General features: G+C 34.0%; 1 protein-coding gene across 5 annotated transcripts in view; it reads left to right on the top strand.

The window, feature by feature from the left end:
- The window catches only part of cpeb3 (cytoplasmic polyadenylation element binding protein 3), a 121,371-nt gene that overhangs the window by 90,949 nt on the left and 8,985 nt on the right, over positions 1 to 21,437 (top strand). For 3 of the 5 annotated variants that reach the window (XM_056471563.1, XM_056471566.1, XM_056471565.1), the window contains exons 5-10: positions 638 to 661; positions 3,500 to 3,667; positions 6,283 to 6,372; positions 16,218 to 16,336; positions 18,334 to 18,448; positions 19,847 to 20,028. In XM_056471563.1, coding sequence (XP_056327538.1) covers positions 638 to 661; positions 3,500 to 3,667; positions 6,283 to 6,372; positions 16,218 to 16,336; positions 18,334 to 18,448; positions 19,847 to 20,028 — 698 coding nt within the window. The remainder of the gene's footprint in view (positions 1 to 637; positions 662 to 3,499; positions 3,668 to 6,282; positions 6,373 to 16,217; positions 16,337 to 18,333; positions 18,449 to 19,846; positions 20,029 to 21,437) is intronic. The other 2 variants (XM_056471567.1, XM_056471564.1) reach the window with 1 other exon arrangement.

The raw sequence follows: 21,437 nt of genomic DNA, 5'->3' as shown, positions 1-21,437 counted from the left end.
CATCCTGATAATGTAGATGTTGGATTGAAGCAGTTAATTTTCATTTACAATGAGGAAGGGCAGAGGGTTGCTGAAGAACTACTGAGAGATTTCAGCTGCTGTCTGGGCTTTCACTGCCTTTCTATATCTCCCTTTCTTCATGTGTTTAATACTTTTTCCCTACATCATTTAATTTTATTAGCCATGGTTAAATTAGTTTTCTTTTCTTTTCTTATATGGATTCCTTTAGCTGTTAACAACATCCGGGGAAATTTCAAGTCATTGGCACCTTTAGAAATAGATTTTCTGAGAAAAATGGAGACGAGTTCAATACTTATTTTCCCCGCTGTATATAAACATGTCAAAAATTTTGTTTATTTTGTCTTGATCAGGAAGATTCTCTTTACCTGAAAGAGAAAACAATCTATAAAAAAATTACTCTAAAAAATCTCGTCCATGCTCAGAATGTAGTGCATGCTAGTGTTGCGTTATGAAGTATTTCATAATGCAATGACAGATGAAACCAAGCTTGAAAAAAAGATGTCTGTCTCTCACTCCTCTCTCTCTCTCTCTCTCTCTCCTCTCTCTCGCTCTCTCTCTCTCTCTCTCTCTCTCTCTCTCTCTCTCTCTCTCTCTCTCTCTCTCTCCTGTCGAGCAGCCAGGAGTTTTGGTCGCAGAAGAGGTAAACTGTCGCCTTCATGTTTGTGCTGGCAGAAATTTTGCTCGGGCTGAATTGTTGGTTGTTTATGATGGAGGGGTCATAATAATATTTGCTTTCTTTTGTTGCAGTGATGGCATTAATTCATGTTAATTTTGATTTCTGCTAATTATTCGTTTTGTGTTGTTGCATATCAGTAGAGGAGTCCGATAAGCCATTGATTTTTCTAACAAAAATGTTTAACAGTTTTTAATAAGTTGACAAATATTGTTTATTTGGAATGAATCAGGCTTTGCTGCATTTTTTATTTTAAGAGTTGGACTAATTTTATCATCTTGTTCTGTGAGATTTACATCTAATATGTGTTGGAATGAATTTTAGTTTAACTATTTTTCTCATAACCATTTATCAACACTTTGTTTTTTAGCATTCAGCAACCACTGTATGTCTGACAACTATGATCACGAAGCTGAATGAAAGTAGCCAGTTTGGCATGATGGATTTATTTCATGGATATTTTGTTTCTATTTTTACTCCTTTCCCATTTGTCTAAAACCTAAGTGCTTAAATATCAGTTACGGGTTTAAAAAAAACGGATTAATTAAGATCGCATCATGACACTGAATTTAATAACTTTGCATGTTAAAATATGCTTTCAAAAACTAGAAATAACGCTCTGTCATTAACTGAAATTTAGATTTAAAAAGGAAAAAGGTGTTTTTATTTACACCACAGAATAAATAAAAACGGAAATGCTTCTTTTTATTGCATATTCTCTCAATTCCAACTTTTCTTCTCAGAATTGCAAGTTTATTTTTTGCAACTTTGACTTTTTCTCTAGATAAAATATTTGTGAGATATGAAATTAGAAATGTGAGATATACAGTAAAGTCAAAGAAAAAACTAATTCCAGATTGTGAGAACTTGTAGTCGTGAGATGAAGCTCAGAATTACAAGATATAAACAAGATATAAAGTAATTGCGAGAGATAAAGTCAGAATTGCTAGAAATGTAGCCAAAATTGTGAGAAATTAAACTGAAGTTGCAAGAAATAAAGCCAGAATTGCTTGAAATAAAGTCAGAATTATGAGATGTAAATTCATAATCGCAATTGTGAGAAATAAAGTTGGAATTGTGAGAAATGAAGTTAGGATTCCGAGAAGTCAACATTGCCTGAAATGAAGTCAGAATTTCAAGAAATAAAGTCAGAATAGTGAGATGTATATTCAGAGTTACAATCGTGAGAAATAAAGTCAGAATTGTGAGAAATGAAGTCAGAATTGTGAGAAGTAAAGTGAAAATTGTGAGATGTATACTCAGAATTGCAATTGTGAGAAAGAACTCGTAATTGCAAGAAATTAAGTTGAAATTGCGAGAAGTCAGAATTGCAAGTAGTCGGAATTGCAAGAAATTAAGTTGAAATTGTGAGAAGTCAGAATTGCAAGTAGTCGGAATTGCAAGAAATTAAGTTAAAATTGTGAGAAGTCAGAATTCTGAGAAGTCAAAATTACAAGAAGTTGTAATTGTGAGACATAAGTTGGAATTGCGAGAAGTCGAAGTTGCAAGAAGTCAGAATCTCAAGATACAAGTTGGAATTGCAAGAAGTTGGAATTGCAAGAAGTAAGTATAAATTGCGAGAAGTAAGTCAGAATTGTGAGAAGCCAGACGGAATTGCGAGAAGTCGTAATTGGGAGAAGTTAGAATTGCAAGAAATTAAATCAAACTTGCGAGAAATTAAATGAGAATTGCGAAAAATAAAGTCGGAGTTACAAGATCTAAACTTGACACTGTAGGAAATAAAGTCAGGATTTTCAGATAGAAACTCAAAATTGTGAGAATATAACTTTATAGAATATAACTGTATAATATTATGTTGATACAATTCAATTGTGAGTTGAAAAAGTCAGAACAGTGAGATTAAATGGAGCATTTTTATGGCAGAATCATGCTTCCATAAACATCTGTTTTGTGTTTAAAAGGTCTTTTTACTGATCTCTGCACTTTGCATTGCAATATGAAAATATGCCTTTGAGCATATTTTGTTTTTATGAGTCTAGAATGCCTACTTGATCATTTTGAACACATCTGTGTTTTTTTTTACATGTCTTCAGTTAACACTTGAAGTTTTTATGGGTGGTCAAATGGATGATTTTCTGAAATCTTTATTGCGTCTTATTGCTTCCATAATCAAGTCTAATCTAATAAATTAACCTTTTTAACCAAACTTTATTGTAATCCATGTCATGAAAATATAATATTATAACATCTGTATACTACTGTTAAAACATTTGGGTTTGGGATGTTTTTGTAATGTTTTTGAATGTCTCTCGTGTTCATCAAGGCTGCATTATTTAGATTAAAAGTTATAGTAAAGATATCAGAATATTGTCAAATATAGTTATAATTTAAACTAAATTGTGTTCTACTTCAGTATATTTTATTGTCATTTATTTTTGTAATATAAAGCATTTTTAGCATAATTATTTCATTAATATTTCTTATTATTACTATCAATGCTGAAAAAAAGTTGTCCTGCTAAAATTTTTTTAAAACTGACACATTTTTGTATTTTATTTTCTTAAATAAGAGACATTTGAAAGAACATTTTACTGTCACTTTTAATCAATTTAATGCATCCTTTCTACATAAAATATTGCTTCTCCTGATGTTTTAAACAGCAGTATATAAAGATTAATAATAATAATCAAATTCTGTTGTTTTATATAATGTTTTGTAAAGGTAATTGAAGCTGTTTTTCATTGTATGTTTTGTTCACTAATCATCACTAATTCTCTGTCTGTGTTCTGCTCTCCTGTGATTCTCCTCCTCTCCTCTTTCTCTGCTGTTGTTCATGTGGTGCAGGTCGATCTTCACTGTTTCCTTTTGAGGACGCTTTCCTGGATGATGGTCATGGGGATCATTCTCTGACTCCGGGTCTTAATTCTCCGAGTCGCTGTCAGAATGGAGAGAGGATGGAGAGATACTCCAGGAAGGTGTTTGTTGGAGGACTGCCACCTGACATTGATGAAGGTATCTCACACACACACACACACATGCATGCTGGTATTCGTGGTTTACAGAGACTCTGCATAGACATAATGTATTATATACTGGAAAAGCCACTTATTATATGGCCCTATCCAAACCCTACTTCTAAACCAGACCCTCAACATAAACCGGTGACAACATTTGAATATCAAATAACTGCATTAAGTATGATTTTAAAGCGTTTTGAATTATAAGGACATCAGGTATGTTCTTGTAAACCACCTTAATACAGCACAACTTGTACCCATCTTATTATACAATTTGTGTTTTTATGAATTGCATAAACATACATAAACACTTTTGTTTTTATGAATTGTGGGGACATTCCAAAGAGTTATATTGTTTTTATACTGTACAAATTGTATTTTCCATTGCCCCTTTTATTCTCCAATCAAGTGAAAGCAGAGGCAGGGTTTCCGTTGAGGTGCCTGCAGTGTTTATGTTGCCAAGACAACAAGGGAGACTTTTGAAGAAGAAGGAGAGACTTGTGGTTGCTGTTCTGAGCTGTATGACTTCATAAATCTTGAATATCACAATATTAGTAGATATTAAAGTTATATTATTATCAACAGCAACACTCTCACAAAATACCCAGCTGGTTCAGTCGTCCTAGTGACATAGAACGTAAAGGCGTGCTCGGTGTGATCAGCCCCTTACTGTGCAGTTTTACTTTACTTTTTGAACAAAAAAAAATTTTCATTTTGTATGATTTAATCCTTCTGAAACATCAGCATTAACAATGTCCTCATAATTCACCATGTCTTCACCTGTGTCATACCCATTATATTATACACATTTGTGTCCTGATATGTTTTAAAAAACACACACATATACACAAGTATGTTGGTATTGGGGATTTACAGGAACTCTCCTCAGGTGTAATGTATTTTATACAGTAAAACATCCATGAACCAAACCCTCTTGTGGCAAAATTTGAATGTCAAAAGGTCTTAAGTAAAATTTTTAAGCGCTTTGAATTAGAAGGACATCAGACAAATCCTCATAAACCACCATAATAAGGTCATTGTTGTGATTCAAAAACTCTCCTTGTAAATCAACAAAGTCAAGAAACACTAATACAGTCATACTTGATATAAAATGTATTTTATATTGTAAAAACACTTATTATATTGTCTTACCCTATCCCTACCCCTAAACCCAACCATCACAGGAAGCCTGTGGCAAAATTTGAATGTCAAAAGACCACGCCAAGTATGATTTTTAAGCATTTAACCATGTCCTCATAGAGTACACATATATATACATATATATATACATACAGTTGAAGTCAGGATTATTAGCCCCCCTTTGTTTTTGTTTTTTTAATATTTCCCAAATGATGTTTAACAGAGCAAGGAAATTTTCACAGTATGTCTGATAGTATTTTTTCTTCTGGAGAAAGACTTATATGTTTTATTTCGGCTAGAATAAAAGCAGTTTTTAATTTTTTAAAACCACTTTAAGGTCAAAATTATTAGCGCCTTTAAGCTCATTTTTTTTCGATAGCCTACAGAACAAACCATCATTATACAATAACTTGCCTAATTACCCTAACCTGCCTAGTTAACCTAATTAACCTAGTTAAGCCTTTAAATGTCACTTTAAGCTGTATAGAAGTGTCTTGAAAAACATCTAGTCAAATATTATTTACTGTCATCGTGGCAAAGATAAAATAAATCAGTTATTAAATGAGTTATTTAAACTATTATGTTTAAAAATGTGTTGAAAAAAAATCTGCTCTCCGTTAAACAGAAATTGGGGAAAAAAATAAACAGGGGGGCTAATAATTTTGACTTCAACTCTATATTACTTTCTGAAAAAACACAAAAACACGTCACAAAAACACACATACAGTACACAAAATCACATGAGTCGAGATTGGAGGATGTTAATTAATATTAATATTTAATGCATATTAGATTGTGTGTTTTTAGTGTGCTTGAACACTATCACTTTTGGTGATAGTGTGAACGTTGTCGTCTGAACTCAGGTGCGCACCGGTGAACCATACCAGAGTCCACCTGAAAGATGTAGTCTAAGGTGCGGGTTGTGCGAACTCTGGTACAGTTCACTTCTGATATGAATGCAATCGTACCAAGTAACGGAAGTGAACCACCAACTGTACAACAAACATTAGTTTTCATGATGTTCATTCATGAGAAAAGATTTAAGCCTAAAACAAGCTAATAAAAAATAAATAAATTCTGTATAATTACAAAAATGTCGTTAAGTGTTTGGTTTGTTTTTAGTATATTTATGTTTATTTTTTAAAATAAAATCTGTATAAATAAAAATAAAAACATTTAAAAAACTTTAAAAATGACATAAGCACTGCAAAATTGCTCAAACTCTATATATAATTAAATTCTATCTGCAGACTGTTCAATTATATTATAAAGACTGTGGTTTGTTGTATCATTAAGCCATCCAGTAACTACTCTGACTGCAGCTAATTGACACAAAGAAAAACAAAACTAGATGTGTGAAGGTAATATTTTATGTTATCTGGACAGATTCAATTTAATTTCTGTTTTTATGTATATTATAAATGATGTAATCCATATTTTCGGCCTGAATATCCTCTGTTGTTGTTGCAGATGAGATCACCAACAGTTTCCGGCGCTTCGGTCACCTGGTGGTGGATTGGCCTCATAAAGCGGAAAGCAAATCCTATTTTCCTCCGAAAGGTAATGACATTATGACATCATCTTTTTTAATTGGGCTGCAGATGTGTGGCGCGTCTGTGACGGTGGATTTGACGTCACAGTCTGCATTTCTCATCTGCTCAGAGCTCTTTGTGTGTGTGTGTGTGTGAGAGAGAGTTTTCTCTGCATTAGTTTAAAGAGCCTCCAGGTGTTCATTGCTGTGGCTTGAACAGACGCACACAGACAAGTGCTTACAGATACACACACCTGAGGGAGAGACTGACTGCAGATCAGCACAACCAACTGCATGAGTAACTGCAGTAGAAACCTGAGAGAAGAAATGCTGTATATATAAAACAGATGTGTCTGTCTGTGTGTGTGTGTGTGTGTGTGTGTCTGTAGATATTGATAGATGTGAATATATGTAGTAAGTGTCTATTATATCAGTGAAACATTTTCATCAGTTCATCAATACCAGAAAATGCTGATTAGTTTATTACATTTTTGGATTTTTATGGTAAAAAATATTTAACTGTCTGTTAGTGTAATATAATAGTTATTATAAATTAATGTTTTATGTATATCATTTATAATATGTGTTATCATTTTGCACATATTTTGACATTTTATATTGAAACATGAAAGCAGACACATTACTTACAGTACATTCAAAATGCAAAGTATATTCATGTTAAAGTAAAACAACATTCATATTCCGAACTTTACTATAAAAAAACATATAAAAGTAATCAATGTAAATTAGTAAGTTAATAAATAAAAAAATTCAACATTCAGAAATAACAGTTTGTTTACAAAAGCCTCTAAACACCACTCACAACGCCGCTATATCCCGAGAACCAATCAGAAGGCACAAATCGAATCATGTGTTTTCAATGTAACATCGCTTTGATACGCCGGCTTTTATGAGGAGACGTTTCCCATTGCGATTTAGATATTAAAAGATGGAGTTCGATGTACTGCATGAGACTGCCCGACTGTGACTGAATGGCAAATGAAAACGTGTCTTACCTCAAAACTCTCTGCATTACAAGAAGAAAACACACTGTACAGTCGGAAGTGTAGCATGCATTCACAACATTTTTTTGCGCAGCGACGCTACTTTGAATGAGTCCGATTTACTATACATTACACGGCAACTCCATTTCATGAGGACGAAAGTTAAACAAAAAGCTGATCTTTTCACATGGACGTCACTATGACATGATATGAATAGAAGAGACGAAAAAGAGATGATCAAGACCTAACAGCTTCTAAAAGTGTCTGAGAGGCATCCCCTTTTTGCACAGTAGCCTACTTTGTGTTGTATTTGCTAATGTAAGCTATGTTTTAAAGATAAAAATATAATATATAAAACTATACATTATTTATATTACTTTACATTATATGTCTGGTAAGCTTTTATATAAATGGACATTGCACAGATGTTGATGTTTCTCAATGTTTACTCTGTTCTACTTGCAGTACACTAAAATAATTTAATTGCTAATATTTTTATTTACATTTTGCACATAGCATGATAGCAAGGGAAATATGTTTTTATTCACTTTATTTTAATGTTTAAACACAACAAGTTTTTTTCAGAATGTTTTGCACTGTACATTTTACACTAGCTACATTATTTGAATCCAAGAAGCTTAGCTTGCATTGTTCTATGTACATTAGATCTAAATCCCAAATATCAGAAATGACAATAGATTAAGATTTAATTAATGTCAGTTTTAATGTTATTGATTATTCCACTTACTTGACAGATTTCATTCACTCATTTTCCTTCTGCTTAGTCCCTGATTTATCAGGGGTCGCCACAGTGGAATGAACCGCCACTTACTTGACAGATTTATGTATTTTTAACTTTTGGTGGTTTGTGTAATGTGTTTTATATTTGGTAAAATAATTTGCATCCTTAGTTATTTTCATCTAATTATCCTGTCTTGTCCCAATGGATTTAGAGGTTTTTGCAAAAAAAGCACAAGTGGATTAAGCTGGTTTTGACGCAAAATGAACATCTACCTTGTTAAAAACCAAAGAATTGTCTAAAGTGACATTTATGAAAAAAGGATATTTTATTTATCAACCTTATCATTACCTATAAAATGAAACTTCTGAACCTAATTATAGGAGCCTGATAGAAAATGCTCATTTACAAAAAAAAAGAGGTCTGATGGATTTAGAGGGTTTTGCATATGAACTCTTCATAGACAGTTGAAGTCAAAATTATTAGCCCCCCCTTTAATTTTTTTTTTTTTTATTATTATTTTTTTATATATATTTCCCAAATGATGTTTAACAGAGCAAGGAAATTTTCACAGTATGTCTGATAATATTTTTTCTTCTGGAGAATATTTTTTCTTCTGGAGAACATTTAAGGTCAAAATTATTAGTCCCTTTAAGCTATATATTTTTTTCGATAGTCTACAAACCATCATTTTACAATAACTTGCCTAATTACCCTTCTGCCTAGTTAACCTAATTAAGGTTACCTTAAGCCTTTAAATGTCACTTTAAGCTGTATAGAAGTGTCTTGAAAAATATCTAGTAAAATATTATGTACTGTCATCATGAAATGAGTTACTAAAATTAATATGTTTAGAAATGTGCTGAAAAATATCTTCTCTCCTTTAAACAGAAATTGGGGAAAAAGATAAACAGGGGGGCTAATAATTCAGGGGGGCTAATAATTCTGACTTCAACTGTATATATGCGGTGTTTTCTCTAGGATTTTTTCCAGCTGTGGCGTCAGGCCTTTTACACAGATTTTCCAACTACCTATGGCATTATTTCAATGACAAATGACCTACAGAATAGACCTACAGAATGGCATTGATGCGTCCTGAAGTAAAGTGAAACGGCAATAAACTCCAGCAAGATAAAGTCATTGTATGCAGAACCATAGACCTTAATCTATAAAGTATAATTATGGAGACCGTGTTCATCATAACTGAAAGCTACGTCGTGTTTGCTGGCCTCGCGCATCGCGCAGGCCTGTCAGTCAGTCAGCATGTAACTTAAAAGGGTTAAACAAATAACGCACAGCACTACTACGATTACAGAAAAGTTTGCACTGTTATAATTCACTTACCTTATTAATAAGTTTTGGTGCTGTTATAACCCGCTATTAAAAAAAAAAAGGAACAGCTAATTTTTTGAACGAGAAGCTGTAATGTCGCCGTGGCAGGAATTAATTTTGGTGTGGCACCCCGCCATGGAAGAATGAATGTTTTTGGAAATTTTGTAATACTTTTGTTTTACTAGTTATTAGTATTTATTGTTATTTTAATTTTATTTAAAATGTTTTACCTTTTTTTTTTTTGGCTTTTTGCAATTTTAACAATCTATCAGTTTAGTTCAATATTAACACTATTAAACATACTAAAATTATTATTAATGAATAAATAGCTATTATACATATACATTTATACAGTACAGTATGTGTATATATATTATTTTCATTCATTCATTTTGCTTCGACTTAGTCTCTTTATTCATCAGGGGTTACCACAGCTGAATGAACCGCCAACTTATCCACCATATGTTTTACACAGTGGATCCCCTTCCAGCTGCAACCCAGTTCTGGGAAACACCCATACACTCTCACATTCACACTCTCACACTACATCCAATTTAGTTTATTCAATTTACCTATAGCGCATGTCTTTGGACTGTGGGGGAAACCGGAGCACCCGAAGGAAACATGCAAACTCCACACAGAAATGCCAAGTGACCCACCCGGGACCTGAACCAGCAACCTTCTTGCTGTGAGTGCTAACCACTGAGCCACCATGCCGCCCCATACACATATGTAATTATAATAAAATCTAGCTGTCTGTCAAATTGTACTTCTAGCGCTGTGCTCTGAGCTTTAACTGTGATGAAAATGGCCAGTAAAATTACTATACCATAAAATATTGTGACGTAATTATTATAAGTAGATTAAAAAGTCATCCTAAAATTGGATTGGACCGTTAGAGTGAATAACTGCTTGCTGTGTTAGATGTTTTCTCCAACTTTTTATTCATGCCATAAATACTGCAACTAGTCATTTTCCCTGTGTGTATATACCATCCAAAATACTTCTGAAATGTACAAATATTCTGATTTCATAATAAAATATCAAGCTAAGATCCTCACTGTGATCTGATCTGAATGTGATTTCAGTGGATTGATGAGTAAATGTCTCTCGGTTTCATAGATGGTTATATAAAGCAGTGATTTCACACATTAGGAACGTCTCAAGTGTCCAAGCAGCACTTCTGTATTTTTCTTCATTTATGACTTGAGCTCTCTGCATTCATATATCTGAACCGACAGCTGGTGTGAAACTTTGCTCCAGACTGACTGAATGGAAGATGCTGCTCATTTTTCCATCAGTGTGTTGTGTAAAGCGTCGTGACTCACTCCGGGGTGAACAGAGGTCAGCGTTCAGCCTATAAACCTGTTCAGTAGGGTTCAATGTCTACCTGAGGCTTATCTGAAACACTGAGCTTCATTTGAGAGTGTGTTCTGTTCACCGAGCAGCTGAAGTCAGGATTTAGCTGGTTAACTAGTCAACCTCTGCTGGTAGATAAATGAATTACAACATCAAATCAAAAGCTAATTCTCTGATGAAAGACCGGTTGGTTATAGTTAACTACATCTGAAATAATGATTATTTTCATTGAAATAAAATAAATAAATGTAAAGAATAAAACATTTAAAGCAATTTTATTTCAGCTGGTTGCTAAGAAAATATTTAGCATTTTTATGTTGCTATACTGGATGTATTCTAAATGAATAAAATAAAAAAAAAAGAAAATAAATAGCCTTATTAAAAAATACTTAAATTATACACTCACCGGCCACTTTATTAGGTACATCTCACGAGTACCGGGTTGGACCCCCTTTTGCCTTTACAAATGCCTTAATCCTTCATGACGTAGATTCAACAAGGTACTGGAAATATTCCTCAGAGATTTTGGTCCATGTTGACATGATAGCATCATGCAGTTGCTGCAGATTTGTCGGCTGCACATCCATGATGCAAATCTCCCGTTTCACCACATCCCAAAGGTGCTCTATTGGATTGTGCTCAAATGGCCTCCACAGTCACCAGATCTCAGTCAACTCATTGTCATGTTCAAGAAACCAGTCTGAGATGATTCGCGCTTTATGACATTGTGCGTTATCCTTCTGGAAGTAGTCATCAGAAGATACACTGTGGAGGGATGGACATGAGCAACAATACTCATATAGGCTTTGGTTTTGACATGATGCTCAATTGGTACTAATGGACCCAAAGCGTGGCAAGAAAATATCCCCCACATAATTACACCACCACCACAAGCCTGAACCGCTGATACAAGGCAGGATGGATCCATGCTTTCATGTTGTTGATGCCAAATTCTGACCCTACCATCTGAATGCCTCAGCAGAAATCGAGACTCATCAGACCAGGCAACGTTTTTTCCAATCTTCTTTTGTGCAATTTTAGTGAGCCTGTGTGAATTGTAGCCTCAGTTTCAATTCAATTAAATTCACCTTTATTTGTATAGCGCTTTTACAATGTAGATTGTGTCAAAGTAGCTTCACATTGAATATCATAGTAAATTGAAACAGTGTAGTTCAGTTTTCAGTGTTTAAGTTCAGTTCAGTTTAGCTCAGTTCAGTGTGGTTAATAATCACTACTAAGAGTCCAAACACTGAAGAGCAAATCCTTGATGCACAGATCCCGATACAGATCCTGAACCATGCCAGCCAGTGGCGACAGTGGAGAGGAAAAAAATTCACCAATAGGTGAAAGTGAAGAATTATGTTTAGTTTTTTAAGTTTCCTGTTAAATATTAAGTGTCCTGTTCTTAGCTGACAGGATTGGCACCCGTTGTGGTCTTCTGCTGCTGTTGCCCATCTGCCTCAAGGTTGGATGTGTTGTGCATTCAGAGATGCTCTTCTGCATACCTCAGTTGTAACGAGTGGTTATTTGAGTTACTGTTGCCTTTCTATCAGCTCAAACCCACAAAACTGTCGCTTACAGATACTGACTTGCTGCTGTTTGATTGGCTGATGAGAAATTTGAGTTAACGAGCAGTTGGACAGGTGTACCTAATAAAGTGTCCGGAGAGAATATATATATATATATATATATATATATATATATATATATATATATATATATATATATATATATATATATATATAAATATATTTATTCAGATTTTTAAATATTTATTTAACTATTTTAAAAAGTAATATAATACTGATTAAGGGTGAAGTAGAAACATACATTGGTATTTATTGTTTAAGCTATTTAAGCTGGTTGCCAAGAAACTAAGAACCTGCCAGTTCTACCTGGTAAACTAAAATAACCCAAATACTCCCGTAAACTAAAATAAACTAAAATATCTACTAAAAATAACTACAATAAAATTTGTAAAACTATAAAGGCATGAATTCTTGAACTAAAAAAATTACAAAGAAAAAGTCAAAACACACACACACACACACACACACACACACACACACACACGCACACACACGCACACACACACACGCACACACACACACACACACACACACACACACACACACACACAAACAATACAAAAATATAGAATGTATTTTTATCTGTTTTATTTTTATCTGTTTTTATATTATTTGTTTAGTTTTTAGTTATTTGTATCTAATTGGGCAGTTAAAAATCTTAACTTGGGCCAAATCACCATACTGGTAGATCTGTCTCTGTGGGATAGCAGCATAATTACAATAAGTGAGATCCAAGACGATGACTCGCCACAGATAACTGTTGCAGAGGGGTTAAAGTTTCTGGCATTTGGCTGAGATCAATACCCGTTAACCATGGGGTAGTCCCAGAGTAAAATGAGAAAATATGATACACTGGTGTCTCTAAACTGTTTTCATATTATCTGTTTTTATTTATTTATTTATTTATATACTTGTCTCTTTTATACCTGTTCATGTAAAACACTTTGAATTACCGCTGTTTATGAAATGTACTATATAAATAAACTTGCCTTGCCTTCCTTTGGCTTTAGAAAAAAACAAACTATTGGGGTTTTAAAAAGGTTAAGGTTTTTAGTGTGAAGAGGAAAAATGGTTAATAATGTTATATTATACCTTAACTTTCATCAAAGTTGTCCTAAAACTTTTGAAAAACACCTATTCTTGTCCAAGGACCATTTTGAAAAACATTTTTGATTCACTTTGAATGTTAACTGTATTTAAATGTTTACATTATTGAATAATTGCCCCAAAATGTACTTATTATTCATTAAAATCTCCCACCAAGTAGCAAAATCCCATTAAATTCTGCATTCATTTATTAGACGTATAGATGATTTCAGTCTCTGGAGATGAAACCCCTAACTCTCATACCTCTGATGCTTGTACATCAAGCTCTCTGATGTCTTTTGAAGTTTCTTTTGATTCACTTCCCCAAGGTTGTTCATATTTCTGTTTGTCTGTTTCCCTGAGGCAGAACACCGTGTGCTTTTCTTTTCTTTCTGCTGGCTCTCGTCCTGAGCTTCTCAAACTAGCACAATGTTGGACGGCACTAATTCACACACAGACACACACACACACATACATACACAGGCAGCATGTGTACACAGTAACAGGATGAAAGTGACAGGAAAACTTTAGTCAATAACCACTCTTTGTTGATTTATAAAATGAATAATCTCATGTGCGGCATTAAAGTTCAGCTGAAATCCGTGATAAATTAACATACATGAGTCAGGAATTGTTATACTATTAGACACTATTAGACTATTAGATACTATTGGATTTCTTTAGCTTGAAGATTCAGTTGAATGAAAATCGTGACTATAATATTTCATAATGACACACTCCAGATTTTTTTCTCCAGTGTTCTGTTTTTCAGCTGCAGGAAACACTCTGTCCTGAATTCACCTCATGATAGCCCTGCCCATAAACCCGCCCCACCCACAAATGCCCCGCCCACATTACCTCAGTTTTTGTGCCCTCACTGAAGAATGTACTACTGTCTATAGCCATAGAAAAAACTGAAGAAACCACTTGAAAATACTTCTTTCTATTATTGCTTTAGTAGGAATGGGGTTGAGTAAGATTTTAATATTTGTTTTAAAAATACTAAAAGTATTTCTCACAAATTAAAAAATAAAACATTTTGTCCTCTTTTCCACAACATGATATATGGTCAGTGTTATCAATCTGTTGTGATTGAAAAAATCTTGCTTTCTTAACTCTTCTGAGGTTAAAATATTGGCACTGAAAAAAAGTTGATTGAAATATATTTTTTTAATTTATTCTGTAAACTGCTATAATTTTTTTTTTATTGTAAAATAAAAATGTATTATATTACATTATTCATTCAATAATTTTCTTTTCGGCTTAATCCCTTCATCAATCAGGGGTCGCCACAGCGTAATAAACTGGCAACTTATCCAGGATATGTTTTTATGCACCAGATGCTTTTCCAACTACAACCCATCACTGGGAAACACCCATACACTCTCATTCACACACATACACTCTAATTCACACACATACACTACAGACAATTTAGCTTACCCAATTCACTTATAGCATATGTCTTTGGACTTGTGGGGGAAACTATATTATATTTTATATTATTATATATAATATTATTTTATATTGTATTATATTTTGTTTTATTTTATTTTATTATATTTACCTATTTTTATGAGAATATTCATGTTATTTTAGAAAAATAAACGTTGTATTTCAAATGTAAATAAAGTGTCTGTTTTACTATTTAAAATAAAATGTCTAGTGAAATCTGCAAATAATGCTTCATTATAATTGAGTGTATATATTATGTTTGACATATATTATACACTCACCGGCCACACCTGTCCAACTGCTTGTTAACACAAATTTCTAATCAGCCAATCACATGGCAGCAACTCAATGCATTTAGGCATGTAGTGATGGCCGAGATGATCTGCTGCAGTTCAAACCGAGCATCAGAAAGGAGAAGAAAGGGGATTTATTAAGTGACCTTGAACGTGGCATGGTTGTTGATGCCAGACGGACTGGTCTGAGTATTTCATAACTGCTGATCTACTAGAATTTTCATGCACAACCATCTCTAGAGTTTACAGAGAATGGTCTGAAAAATAGAAAATATCCAGTAAGGGGCAGTTCTGGGGGCGCAAATGCCTTGTTGATGCCAGAGGTCAGAGGAGAATGGCCAGACTCAAATAACCACTCGTTAAAGCGAGGTATGCAGAAGAGCATCTCTGAATGCACAACATGTTGAACCTTAAGGCAGCAGTGGAAGGCCACATGCTACCTGAGTATTGTTGCTGACCATGTGCATCCTTGATTACCACAGTGTACCCATCATCTGATGGCTACTTCCAGCAGGATATGTAAATGTAAAGATTTTACATGACAATGACTTATTAGTATTTTGCGGCTGTGCTGTTACACTGAAAAAATGGATTAATTGGATTTACTTAATTTTATTTAAGGTAAGTAGCTGCAAATGGTTTATATGGGCTAAATTTAAACAAACAAATTAAGCTGAACATTACTAAATTTAATTGGTTTGTTTAATTTCAGCCCATATAAACCATTTGCAGCTACTTACCTTAAATAAAATTAAGTAAATCCAATTAATCCATTTTTTCAGTGTACACTAAATGTCACTTTTGTGTGTGTTTGTTGTGTAAATCATGCTGAACGTGTGTGATGGAGCGAGTGTTAACTGCTAGTTACTGTTAGTCTGGTTGTTTGCAGTGTTTCTGGCGTCTGCAGTGATGGTGTGTTTCCTGAATCTCTCAGCTCAAGTGTTTGTTCTCTTGGCTTCACTTAGCCTCTGCGTTCAGCCAGAGATTGTCTCATCTCTCATGCTCTTCCTTTCGCAGGTTATGCTTTCCTGCTGTTCCAGGAAGAGAGTTCGGTTCAGGCCCTCATCGACGCCTGCATTGAGGAAGATGGAAAGCTCTACCTGTGTGTCTCCAGTCCCACCATTAAAGACAAACCAGTGAGTGAAGCGTCTGCCATCATAGCACCTTTTCTAGACTGGAGGACTACATACAATGGACATATTTCAGAAAGATTGACATAGAAGTCATTTTTTAACAACTTTTTGTTGTTTTCAGAGATTTTATGAGATCTTATGAGGCAAATGTTATGAGAATTATTATATTTAAAATAAATAATAAATTAATTGAATAGAAAAAGTACACAAATAAAACACACAAATAAGAAAGAAAACCTACTATAAATGAATAGTTTAATAGTTATATGCTACTAAAATGATTCTAGTGAATACATTTTGCAAGTTCATGGCTTTTAAGTAGTTTTTTTTTTTTATTCTACTGTAGTACATACTTTATAAATGCTCTCAAGAAAGCCTAAGTCTGTAAGAGTTAATTACTACTAAACTAAAATACAACCAAAACATACTAAAACTAGTTTTGCTATTTGAAATAAAATGCACATTAACTGAAATAAAATACATCTTAAAGTTAATATAAATATAATACAATTTTACTTTTAATACTTTTTATTATCATTCAGTATTATTAATAATATTATTTTCATTACTACATTGATATTAATAATAACATTTAAATTTATTTAAATTATTATTATTTTTATTTTTTTTATTGATCGGCGGTTATTTTAATGCATCAGCACATACAAACTGTATCTCAGCTATACAGTAGGAAATAATGGGAAATATGCAAACAAGTATACAGGATAATACAGTCAGGCTAGGAGCTAAATATGCACCATAGAATGGAAAATCAGGAGAAATTAATAATGTTATGCCAAAAAGCTGTCCATAGCTGCCAAAAATCATCGAACCTTTGATTTAACCTATTTTTGATGATTATAAAGCCTTTATTTGTCACATATACTTTTACATGTAGTGAAATTAAACAACCATACTCCAACATCACACATTTCAGGGGAAGACAGGTTAGACAAGAGGTAGCTTTTAGAAAGAGAAAATAAGATACATTTGGGATGAGGGAGGTGGAAAAAAAACTCTCAGACTATCCTTGAAATAGGGCAGTGTGAGATCAGGGGGAGAAACAGCCCCAGCAACCAAGCACATAAACACATAGACATAACAACGCAACGGGATGGGAACAGGGGATGTTTTAATGTATCAAATATATTTTATTTTTATATATCTATTTTGAATACTGCATTAATAAAGTGAAAAAATACACAAATGTGAAAAAATCGAACTATCAATAGTAATGTGCTTCTAAAAAATGCAATTACAATTGCAAACCTGAAACTAAATTTAAAATGTGTAAATAAAATATATTTTTATTATCATTGATTTAATCATTCAATATTATTAACAATAACATTTTAGCCTATTTAAATATATTTGTGTTTATTTAAAAATATTTCTTCATTCATTTTCCTTCGGCTTAGTCTCTTTATTCATCAGGGATGAACCGCCAACTTAGCCAGCATATGTTTTACACAGCAGATGCCCCTCCAACTGCAACCCAGTACTGGGAAACACCCATACACACTCATTCGCACTTATACACTGTGGCCAATTTCGTTTATTCAATTCACCTATACAGCATGTCTTTGGACTGTGGGGGAAATCAGAGCACCCGGAGGAAACCCATTCCAACACGGGAAGAACATACAAACTCCACACAGAAATGCCAACTGACCCAGCCAGAACTTGAACCAGTCACCTTCTTGCTGTGACCACGCGTCTGTGCTAACCACTGAGCCACTATGTCACCCTTTATTTAAAAATATGTTAATTATCTAAAAATACAAATTATATGTTATTATTTATGTTATAAATATGAATATGTTATAATATATATATATATATATATATATATATATATATATATATATATATATATATATATATATATATATATATATAAACAAAATTCTAAGTTTAGTTACAGAGTAGTTTTGAGTATACTTCACTCCTTAAATAGAGCTGACCTCTTCTTCTGAGAAAAACAGTTTTCTTCTCCGTAGGTTCAGATTCGCCCGTGGAACCTCAGTGACAGTGATTTTGTGATGGATGGATCTCAGCCTCTCGACCCACGCAAGACTATCTTTGTAGGAGGTGTTCCTCGACCTCTGCGTGCAGGTGAATATCTCAAACTGATCTCCCAACATCACACCAGTGTTTATACCTTATACCAGGGGTGTACAAACTCTGTTCTGGAGGGTCGGTGTCCTAGAGAGTTTAGCTCAAACCCTAATCAAACACATCTGAACCAGCTAATCAAGCTCTCAGATATACTAGAAACTTCCTGGCAGGTGTGTTGAAGCAAGTTGGAGCTAAACTCAGCAGGACACCAATCCTCCAGGACAGAGTTTAGACACCCCTGCCTTATACAGTATAGCTTCCTCTTAGCAAGATCTGTCATAATAGACTGACTAATGGAATAAAAAAAGAAAGATTTTTTTCTTTTATATTATAGGCTTCTGCTAGTATCATATATTCTTGTTGCGATTAACTGCTGAAGCTTTTATCACAGTATGAGGTATTATCATGATATTTATCATGATAGCTGCAGAAAATACTTTAACAGGTGTAAAAAAACAAAAAATACATAGTGTAATGCTTTATTGTTGTACATGTTCAGAGTAAACAAATGCTTTAAATACAGTACATCAAATTGCAAAAGGATTTTAAGGATTATATAAGTAAAACTCTCATTAGCAGATGTTAATGAATTAAAATCCACAGTCAGAAATAGAATTATAGTTATGCTAACATTAATAAAAAAATACAACTGGACTTTATCACTTATTAACTCCATTTAATAAAACTATTACAACTATGTCAGGAATTACTGAATATCGGCATACGTCTATTATATAGTCATTATATAATGGGTGGCATATAATGGGTGGCATAAAATGCCTCCCCCCATTTCTCTCTCCATCTTTGCTTAATGTCTCAATACTGTCCTATCTAATAAAGGCAAAAAGGCCAAAAATAAATCTTTTAAAAAAAAAAGAATTTTCATTTTTGGGTGAACTATCCCTTTTAATATCCCTCGAGGTGCCTTAAAATGCACCTCTTTTTTTGGTCACACTTTACAGTAAGGTTGCATTGGTCAATGAGAGTTAATGCATTTACTAACATCAATAAACAATATAATCCTTGCAGTATTTGTTAATGTTAGTTTCGGTTAGTTAATGAAAATACAGTTGTTCATTGTTACTTCATGTTAACTCACAGTGCATTAATGTTAACAAGCATGAATTTGGATCTTAATAATGCATTAGTTAATGTTGAACTATGATTAATAAATGCTGTACAAGTAATGTTCATTATAAGTTCCTGATATTAAATTCCTTAGCATTAACTAATGAAACCTCATTGGGAAGTGTAATGACATTAACTGGAACATTTAGACTGGGCTGAACATAAAGTAGCTCCTCCCCTTTTTAGTTACAGGCAATAGCCTTTTATTTATATCATTAATATCATCAGAGAATATGTCATTGTTATATTGTGTTTGTGTGTGTTCAGTGGAGCTGGCCATGATCATGGACCGGCTGTATGGAGGAGTGTGTTACGCTGGCATTGACACCGACCCAGAGCTCAAATACCCTAAAGGTGCGGGTCGAGTGGCTTTCTCCAATCAGCAGAGCTACATCGCTGCCATCAGCGCCCGCTTCGTCCAGCTCCAGCACAATGACATCGACAAGCGGGTGAGTCTCTACATTCAACACTTAACAAACTGCATGGAAATACTGGATAATAAGCCTTTAAGAAATCAGCATCATTGTATCATTAAACTATTTTAAGCTGGGAAAATGTCATTAAGTATTGGAACGTTTGTCTGATATATAAAATCATTCATGGTCTGTCATCTCCACCTCTCAGTCAGCAACTATATTCAGTAGATGAAAACACACAAGAGGAGTACTAAAACTATGAGCAGCTACTAAAAAGCTGAAGTATGTGAACATATAGCAAAGAAGTAAAACACTTAGACGCTGATTTTAACGTCATCCTGAATGACCTGAATGCTAGTGTTGTGACGTTGTGCGCCGAGGCTTCAAAGCATGTATTAAAAATGTGATACATCTCGCAGTGAAGCAGTGTACCGGAGCTTGATTCGTTTTGCCATCATCACGTGATCAGTGACATCCGAAGCTTCATTTTCGCCTATACCCACATGACTGCTTCGAATATTGATTTAAACACCCTCATGGGTTAGTAAAGTGTATAGCGAGAGATTAGGCGTCGATTACATACATTTCTACTGTTTCGAAGCACTGCAGCGGTCGCACACACCAGTAATTACACTAAAATACAATAGTCATTTATAGGAAACAGCCTTTGAACCATAAGTGTAGTAGCGTATTATTAACAACTATCTTTAAAGACCATTGCATATCGTAGTGGTGTGTAACGGAGGCTAGCCGGCCCGAAAGCCTCCCTCCCATAGCCTCATCCTTAGAGCATTCACTTCCCATGCAGGAATCGCCGGTTCGATCCCCGCTTGGAACGAGTGGGTGGGTGAACGACCAGTTTGAGTACGATAAATGTAAATACTTTTAAATACCTTGAATTTTACTACAGTCATCGGTGGTGTAATGTAACCTACCATATGTGTAAAAACTACAGTAATTGAGTAATTTGTTTATATTACTGTTGTAGTATTACTACTTTAATGAGTTGGTCAGTTGTGAACATTTGACATTTTTGCAACCCAGTTCTTTCCCACACTTTAACCAGTAGAGGTCCTCATCGAGCTCTGATTTAGAAAAGCTTCGAGTAACGAACCTTTTTCTGATACAATTGAGTCGAGCGGTTCACTGGTTCAGAAAGCTTCATTTCACCATCACTACTGAATGCCATATTGACTAGACGAGCCCCAGTGTGTTTTATACTGTACTCTTATGACTGTAATTGTAGAGGTGATTGTATGGTGTAAGTGTGTTTGGTGGTTTTCCTGTAGGTTATTTGCACTGAGAGCAGACGCTGTGTAATGAACATGACCAGGAGACGTGGCGTTTGTTAATTATAGTTTCATCCTATATATATATATATATATATATATATATATATATATATATATATATATATATATATACACACACACACACGCACA

Source organism: Danio aesculapii, chromosome 13 (assembly GCF_903798145.1).
Source record: "Danio aesculapii chromosome 13, fDanAes4.1, whole genome shotgun sequence".
Classification (NCBI taxonomy): Eukaryota; Metazoa; Chordata; class Actinopteri; order Cypriniformes; family Danionidae; genus Danio; species Danio aesculapii.
This window is presented reverse-complemented; position numbering and strand designations above follow the sequence as displayed.